The 9,217-nt window shown below is 39.2% G+C and overlaps 1 protein-coding gene across 3 annotated transcripts in view; it reads left to right on the top strand.

Moving 5' to 3' along the window:
• The first annotated feature begins 2,389 nt into the window (after nucleotides 1–2,389).
• LOC117415126 (dedicator of cytokinesis protein 1) overlaps nucleotides 2,390–9,217 on the top strand; it is a 212,040-nt gene continuing 205,212 nt past the window's right edge. For 2 of the 3 annotated variants that reach the window (XM_034025106.3, XM_059026208.1), the window contains exon 1: nucleotides 2,391–2,590. In XM_034025106.3, coding sequence (XP_033880997.3) covers nucleotides 2,548–2,590 — 43 coding nt within the window. In that variant the 5' untranslated portion in view covers nucleotides 2,391–2,547. Of the gene's footprint in view, nucleotides 2,591–9,217 lie in introns of all 3 variants that reach the window. The other variant, XM_059026209.1, reaches the window with a different exon arrangement.

The raw sequence follows: 9,217 nt of genomic DNA, 5'->3' as shown, positions 1-9,217 counted from the left end.
TGATATAGTCTGTCTAAACGGTCTCTAAATGTTTTCTGTAATACAGAGAAGGCTGCAGCTCTCTTCTACAAGTCAGTATTGGTCATAATGAGCAAGACAGCTGTTCTGAAAGACTTGTTGAGGATTGACTGTTGGAACACTTAGTAGGCAGGTTACCTTGAATTTCCCATGGTTATTGTGACCCTGAGCAAGTCACTTAACCTCCTTGTGCTCTGTCCTTCGGATGAGACATAAAACCGAGGGCCTATTGTAAATGACTCTGCAGCAGCAGTTGTGATGCATAATTCACACCCAACTCTGTAAGTTGCTTTGGATGAAGGTGTCTGCTAAATGACTTAATATTAATAATGTTGCTGATTTGCCATGCTTGTCTGTGCTTTAACATGGTTTCACTATGCTTTTACCATGTTACACTGCATTTGTATCTCTCTCTCTCTCTACACACACACACACATGCATATATATATATATATACACATACACACTGAATATATAAAGTTAGAGAACGTTTTAGCACAGCACTGTAGATTAAGATGAGGCACATCTCCTGATCATGATCATGCACATCATGAGCGTTTCCCCCTTGGTGCTTTTCTTAATTTGGTACTTAATGGTTTAATAATTATTAATTGCTATGGAAATGTTCTGGAGGGATCTAAGGGAAATAGATGGGCATGCAAAATGAATTTCCATTCAAAGCAAAGCAACACATGCTCTGTGTACTGTGAACCACTACAGGGCATTGTTTCAAAAAAGTGGATGATATATTTCAACAGTGCAAGCAAGTGAGCCCTGGAAGACAAAATTAATGAGTAAGAAAGCAATCACGGTTCAAAGCTAAGGCATTCATGTGGAAAAAAAATACATAAGACAGGTATTGAAATAGGGACCCTAGACCTTAGACAGACATGAGCTGCCTGCTAGCTAACTACTGGAGCTCTTTCTGGTCAGACTGGCAGAGTGCTTCCTTATAAAACGAAAGATACAATAATGGGTTTGATTCGTTATAATTATTTGGTGGTTTGATGAAACAGATAGTGGGCAGTTTGGATATGCAGTACCTTCTGGCTGTATGTAACTAGAATATATTTTCTAGTTTTACAACACAAGTTAAACATAATTCAATATAATCTAAAGTCATTGCCACCCTATTATCAATGGGGTTGAGACAAATTAGTTACAGCAAGTCTCTGAAATGTTTTATTTCAGAACCTTTTCTATGATACAGATTACTGCGTTTCAGATAATTCATTAAAAAAAACTACAAAAATGAACAGTTTAAAGATTTAGCTAATAGAAAAGGTTATTTTTTAATGCTGTCAGACTTATGTACTGCTAAACTGCTGACTTTGTCACATTGACTGAAGCAGAATTGCTTTGTATTTATCAAAGTCACCTGTATGCAGATCGATGTGTGTGTTTAATCATTTCCCCCAATGGTATTACGTTTGTTAGAACAGCTCGCTAGCTAGAAACACCTAAGACTTTGAAAAGCTATTTTGTAAAACAAACAATATCCTACTTGACAATCCTGTAGTTTAAACATTAAACTTGCTACTACAGGTGCTTGGTAAACATTATCGCTGGTTCACCTTTTTTATTATGATAAATAGATTTTCATTCATTCATTTTGATTTCCATTCATTCAGAGTATTTCAAATATATTTATAGATAGGATTATATTGTAAAATGCTAAAAGCATTAGGCCTACAAAACAATTATTACATATGGTGGCAAAAAAGAGGCAATATAGGCACGTAGGTAAAATAAACGACCTCAAATGAAACAAAGGCAGCCTTCTGATAGTTTTAGTATCTTATACAACTTGAAATATCTGTGTTAATGTGTTAAACTCATTAAGAAAGTGAGCAAAGGGCTAGGGCTGTCTTATTGTCTACGCCTCGAAGCAGTGAAATTTCTGGAAGCAGGTGCACATCGCCCCCTAGTGGGAGATATGTGGTGCGTGAAAATTCGACTTCATGCGTATTCCATGAAATCTATAAAATGCCTTTTTGTTTTAAAAATCCCCTCTCATTGACATTTCCAATTCGTATTATTTATTCACAATAAATAAATATTAAGTAAAGGGAGTACATTCCTGGGGTGTATGTAAATAAAACTTCATGCAAATATAAAGCTGCAGTTATTCAGGTTAGAATGAAAGGGCAATACATATTGAGAATATGTTTTTTTTATACTGTAACCTTTATCCAAATATTTTTCTTGTATTAGAAATATTTTTTGGTAACTACAACCCAACCCTAAGGTAACATTATATATTAAGGTTAGTTGTGAAAAATACTTATACAATTTATATTATGATAGAAAATATTGTTTCCTTTTGACACTACTGAGTTTGTACAGTGACGCTTGCACCACATGACACACAAAAAAAAAACCTAAAAAAACTTTTCCTGCTCCTCTTTGGTCTCCCACTTAGTCGGCTGTTGGTGGAAAATGGCGGAAATAAAAAACTAGGAGCCCATTCAAGAACCACGGTACACAACAACAAACTCGGTGTGACAAAAGTTTGTGGAAAAAGTGAAAATGACGCGCTGGGTCCCAACTAAAAAAGAAAAATACGGCGTCGGTAAGTAAACATATAACTTGCCTTTTTGAAACTACAGTACTTGGTTGTGCATTTGATTCACAAGTTTTCGGAAGAACCCTTATATATTCTAGCCCTGTCGTACATCAGACTTCCCAGTATTTCCAACCAGGCCTCCGTCCTGTGTTGTCCAGCATTTGAAGTGGAATGACCTACAGTGGTTACTCATTCAAATCTCTGCCATCACTTTAGAACATAATGCTCTGTATGATTTGAATAAATGCAAAATATAATACTTTCCATTCTTTGTAAATCAATCAAGGGTCGGAATGTGTAACGAAAGGCGCGCCTACTTGCAACAGTGTTTCCTTGCAGTATACGGCCTCTTAAAACATCAACAAAGATTTTTGACGCGCTATAAAGTAATGTAGTTTATCATTTAAATTGGAACATTATCACAAAATATTTAACGCGGTCTCTAAAAGCCTTCAATTGGTACACTTTATCGATTTCACAGAGCTCTCATCTTCTGTGTGATGCTGGGATAGGTTGCTATTTTGTATTGGTGATCATGTGTGTTTATTTTTTATCTGGTAAAATGTTTTTTTATATATATATATAAAATCAGAAATCGTAATAGCTTAAAAAAACAAACAAAAACAATGATGTTCTCTTTGTACAACATGTTTGTTATAACTCGCAAGTTGTCGCACCAGCTGTGAAATAGTGCATGTTTTTTTTTTTAATTTGCTAAATGTTAATGACATTACATAACATCAGATGCACTGTTTAATTCGTGTAAAGTAAATGGTAATGAATAAAACTCGACAGATTGTACTCGTATTGTGATGCTTGGTATTACATGCTCAGTCAGATATTCTATTGTGAATGTGGTTTGTAGTAGTATAAATACCCTTCAAAAAAAAAACACTGGCTAGCCACATCATAAACATGACGTGAATATTATTGTTTTTGTTTTCTATCACTAACCACTTTTAACGAAACTAATAACCATATCAGTGGTAGATATCGTTTACATTATTTTTTTAGTAACTATATAATCATGTACAATCATAAAGGAGGGGTTGGGTGGGGGGGTGGAGTGAAGGGGAGGGGATGGGGGGAGTGGAGTGAAGGGGAGGGGATGGGGGGGGGTGGAGTGAAGGGGAGGGGATGGGGGGGGGTGGAGTGAAGGGGAGGGGAGGGGATGGGGGGGGGTGGAGTGAAGGGGAGGGGATGGGGGGGGTGGAGTGAAGGGGAGGGGATGGGGGGGTGGAGTGAAGGGGAGGGGATGGGGGGGGTGGAGTGAAGGGGAGGGGATGGGGGGGTGGGTGAAGGGGAGGGTGAGGGAGGGGGTGGGGGTGTGGAGTGAAGGGGAGGGGATGAGGGGGGGTGGAGTGAAGGGGAGGGGATGAGGGGGGGTGGAGTGAAGGGGAGGGGATGAGGGGGGGTGGAGTGAAGGGGAGGGGATGAGGGAGGGTTGGGTGGGGGGGTGGTTGGAGTGAAGGGGAGGGGATGAGGGAGGGGATGAGGGAGGGGTGGAGTGAAGGGGAGGGGATGAGGGGGGGGTGGAGTGAAGGGGAGGGTGAGGGTTGAGTGAAGGGGAGGGGGGAGGATGGGGTGGTGGGTGGTGAGGGGTGAGGGGTGAGGGAGGGAGGATTGTGAGGGGTGTAGGGCTGGAGGAGGAAGGAGGGAGGGAGAGCGAGTGGTGAGGGAGGTGGGGTGAGGGTAGGGTAGGGGAGGGCAGGGGGTTGTTGTGCATCTGCTGTGCTGATAAAGGCACTAGCCAAAATGGTTTCTATTTGAAGTTTTAATTTAGTTCTTAATTTTTCTGAAGTTCTGTATCGATGTGCCTATTTTAGTTGCTTTATTCAAATTGGCAGTGGCCCAGCAACTAGCCTAGTTTATTGTATTTAACTTCTTCCACCTGCATTATTTTTTTTTTTAAATTTCCCTTGCACATATAAATGGGGCAAACAGAACCACAACTGGACCCTTGGTCTCTCTTTTTTACTGAGCTGTACTCCTGAGAGGGTCTGGCACAATTCAGGTAGTTCAGATCTTTATGGCAGCAATCGGGTCAGCTCACAGCAGATTTGCTGAGAAGACATCTGCTCACTGCAGTGGTCGTGTGCAGCCTCCCTCATGAAGTTTTCACACTTGCGTGTCATGATACAGTTGAGCGGACATTGATATGCTGGCTTGGCTATATCCAAAAAGATACAGGGGATTCGCAGGGTGCATAACGGTCTTACTTTGGTGAACGCATCTACGGGTAAAACATTTTGTGTACTTCAGTTATTCAGTAGTGGTTACTGATGCAGTAAATTGAAAAGCCAATGGTAATTGGTTCATAAACTGAATGGATAAACTTAAGTGTTGTTTGTACAGTAGGCACACTTAATTTCTCCATACCGCCAGCTTGATATTCAGCTTGGTATACATCATTATTTGCAATTTGATCAGTGGATGTAAGATCTCTGCCTGTGTCACTCAGGCTGGCAGAGAAGAGGCCAGTTTAAATACCCATGCAAGCAGAATAAAAACTACAGTAATAAATGCTGCCTTGGAGTTGAGCCACACCTCCCTCCTCTCAGTTTTTTGCTTAAAACATAGATATTGAGCAGTACAAATATATTATGTAACTGTACTGACATGCACATTCACTTTAAGCTCTCGTTGTTTACAATTGTATTTACAACTAATACAGTACATCTAATGCATTATTAAACAAAATGCCTCCAGTAACAAGGCTGAAATGAGTGGAGTTAGCATTGTTAAGATCCCTCTGACATCTGTATGCCACTTCATCACAGGAAGCGAACACAAATGTGTATTCAAAATGCAGTTACATTTTCCGCATATTTCATAACAAGGTTTTTCTGATTTAGTAAAATAACATCACTCCTCTTGCATTCCTGTGCCAATTTTTCATATTTCAAATAAGATTTATGGTGGAGGCTATGGTACTTAAGTCCATTTTTTAATGAGAACGACTTGATCCACTGCGTGAAGGTTTTGTAGCGGAGTTGATGTCTTTGGTGTGCTGTGTGTCACTTGCGTAACTTGTTTTTATTTATTGGGATATTTATGTATGTACTGGGTACAGAGCTGTACCGATCATTGATGGTGCCCCATGCGAGATATAAATCCAGCCCCCCCTCCCCGCCACCCCCAGAACTTGCAGTCAGCGAATAAAAAAATAAATATAAAAAAAAAAGGTTCAAAATCTTTGTAAATGTCCAGTGTAATGCACCAATAGAAATGAAACCTAGAGCCTACAAATGTACTTTTCTTGCCTTCAGAGATACAAAGTCATTGATGCCATGGTCCTAGTTCAGAGAATTGGCCAATGCAAATTCGATGGATATAATGGCTAGATTAGACAAGCGTTCAATTTCAGCTGTCGGAAACTATGTTGGATTGTTAGTGAACTTGCAAATAAATTACAGACATAAACCTTAAAAGTATAATTATGGTGAGAAATAAAATAGGCTACTATCAAGATAAATAACAGTGAAGACGTAGTGTGAGAAATGGCGTTTCATCCCCGAGTCTAGCACTGGTTATAATTATTTGTTATGGTATGTGGTCGCATTTTTCAAACAGTAGTGCAAAACAACTACTTGGCGATACACTGCAGCCGTGCTGCTCAGACCCGAACATTTTACATTAACTGATGATCATGTTTGCTACGTGGCTTCTGGAAAATCGCATAAGCAAAAACGTGGCTGCGCACAGCGGTCAGTTTTTCAGATTGATAGCGAAAAGTGTATCCCGTTATCAGCAAAAAATATTTAGGGTCGGTCGGGTAACCTGAACCACACATTTTTTTTTTATTTGATCGCCTTATTCGTCAGCCAGTCGACACCCCCTGCAGGTCGGCTGCTGACTTGAGGGGGGTGCAGGCTGACGAATAATAAAGCACTTCCATTATTTTCGTAATGTTATTTTTGTTTTGAATCGTTATTTCACAAATTTGTTTTACTTATTATTCGTCAGCCAATCAGCGCCCCTCTCAGGGCGGCGCCCTGTGCGGCCGCACTGCTTGCACCCCCCTTGGTACGGCCCTAACTGGGTAAACCCTTGCTTTTGTAGAGCGATTTTCTGGAAGCCCTGTGGCTGCAGTAGGCTGCATAGACACCTATAGAAGTGTATAGGCCAACATGTAATCTAGTTAAAAGGTTTATACACAATATTGATTTATACATCGCTCTTGAAGATGACTTTCAGTCAAAATGTAATCTAATACACTACACCAAGCAATTGGGGGATATCCAGAAATGTGTGTACACATTAGTATGCGTATACAGTCACTCAACACACCCATTTCAGCATACCAGTGGTGAACATACACTATATTGACACTGTATGGACAATTTGGACCCCCTTTCCCAGCACACTATAATGCCAACGTCTCGCCTGATGTCTGTTCTGCATTGAAAATGGCTCGAGATGGTCGTTGGGCATTGTTTCAATGCAGGATTTGGGAATTTATAACACTAATTAAATCTCTAAATATCCCTTAAATGTTTGAAGGAGTGTACATGGGTTCATAGTATTGTAATAGATTTTTAGGTAACTTGCCATGCCAACAGGGCAACAATGTTTTTAATTTCGCATAAATTAAAAAAACAAACAAAAAAAAAACTGAATGAATTTCAATTATCCAAACTTCAATTTTCAGCTCAAGTGAAGGTTGTGTGATGAGCAGTAAAACCAGTGGCTCCGAGCTCATTCTGTTCAATTGCACTGCTCGCCTTTGTTTAATCAGTATGCTCCTGTATTAAAATGAAAAAAGAAACTAATGAGTTTCAGTACATTACTAAAACTTGGAGAAGCTGTCATTGCTGTGTTGGAACTCATTTAAATATGACTTTAAGAGAGCAAGTGGTGAAGACAATGAATGCTGTAGTTTAATATTGTTTTGTAAGCTGAAACCGATCTGACAAAGATTGGACGACAGGAAGCTGACTGACTAACTTCTGGGATTATTTTGTCTCTCTATTTACCGTGACACAAAAAATGTTTCAGACAGTCCCTTGAGTTTCAATCCCTGCAGTTTTAATATTCCAATCTTGCATTATTTGCATACACTCAATGTTGAATGCATGTGCACAATTAAATATTTATTAAATCTTTTTTGTATATTCCAAACGTTTTAAAAGAGTACATTTGCATAGCGCTAGTTTTAAAATAATCCCTGGATTAAATGAATGCTTTTTAAAAATGTTTATTAAAGGAGTTTACCCCCCACCCCCAAAAAAGGATTAATCTAATTTAATGCTGTGTACATTTACACAAACTTTCACAATTAACTGTCAATGTAGATCGATCTAGATTCAGATATTGATGGTAAAAGTTAAATATGCTGCTAAGGCAGAAACAGAGTTTGCTGCTGGGACACAAGAAATATATTCCAGAAAGTGCCATAATGCCAGAGGGATGCTAAACACTGCCAGCTGAAAAACAAGGCTGTGTAGTCTTTTCAGTCACATGGACCAGTAGCAGAGTTCTGCACATGTGTCCAGTTCAGTGGGCTCCAGTGACTGAATACAGCATTAAGAATGTTTTCAGTGCACTTACAAGCAACATGCAAATTAACTGCTCATACAAAAAATATTTGATTTAACAAAAAAAAGCCTTTGTATTTAAACACTCCTTGCATATTTTTGAAATCTTTTCTTGGGGAAAGACGTATTACACTAAACCTTCCTGTGAATCTCATGGCGCTTTTTTTAAGAAGAGCAGGGGTCTTAACACCCCCCCCCCCCACCCCCCCCCCCCCCATCTCCGGTGGATTGAGCTATTCAGTTGCTGATCTAGTAACAAGCTGTTGTCAACTGAAGGGAACATTCATTTTATGAATATGAGAGTGTGCTAGAAGTTGTACAGTTTCAACGTAACAGCATTCAAAATGGAACAGGTATTGTCGGAATAGTGAAAATCATCTGCCCTGCAAATAGGAATGCTGTTTGGCTTTGCTAGCTGCTTGTATTGTTTCATCATTTCAAATTACAGCACTTCACAGGCCCATGTGACTGACAACAAACACAACTTGTGGCTGTGGTTATTTCTGCCGCTTGTGTCTTGTTTTTGTGAATTATTTTGTTTTTTCTTCTGAACTTCAGTGCTAAATGGCATTATGAACATTTACATTTTTTATGTCAGCAGTAAGAGCATTGAGTTGTGATACACATTTCTCAGATATCATAAATCAGGTGATATCCTTAGGCCATGTAACCGGAGTAATGATTATGAAACAATGTAAGCGTGCCTGAAGCTGGCTTCCTTGAACAGCCAATGAAAAGTCATCCTCTGCTTACAAAAATGATAAACATGTGTGTCACTTCACAGTTTTGTTTTGGAATAGCTATGATTTTATTTACCAGTGTTTTTAATGTTTATATCTCCCTAGCAGTCTGTTGGAACGCTGGATGTAGTCTTTGCTATGCATTGTTTATATTGCTACATGTAGTCCTTGTAGGGGATTTATACTGTAAAAATGCACTAAATGACAGACTTACTAGGCTATTAGATTACATTCACTTTATATGTAAACAAGTCAGCATGGCATGAGCAAAAAGCCTTTCGAATTAAATCTTTGTTTAATAGCAGTGGCTTAATGATGTAAGGGTGAGCTAGTAAGGATTATTAACCTACATTTTT

The sequence above is a fragment of the Acipenser ruthenus genome, chromosome 7 (genome assembly GCF_902713425.1).
Source record: "Acipenser ruthenus chromosome 7, fAciRut3.2 maternal haplotype, whole genome shotgun sequence".
Taxonomy (NCBI): Eukaryota; Metazoa; Chordata; class Actinopteri; order Acipenseriformes; family Acipenseridae; genus Acipenser; species Acipenser ruthenus.
The sequence above is the reverse complement of the archived record's forward strand: the minus strand, read 5'-3'. Positions and strand labels throughout refer to the sequence as shown.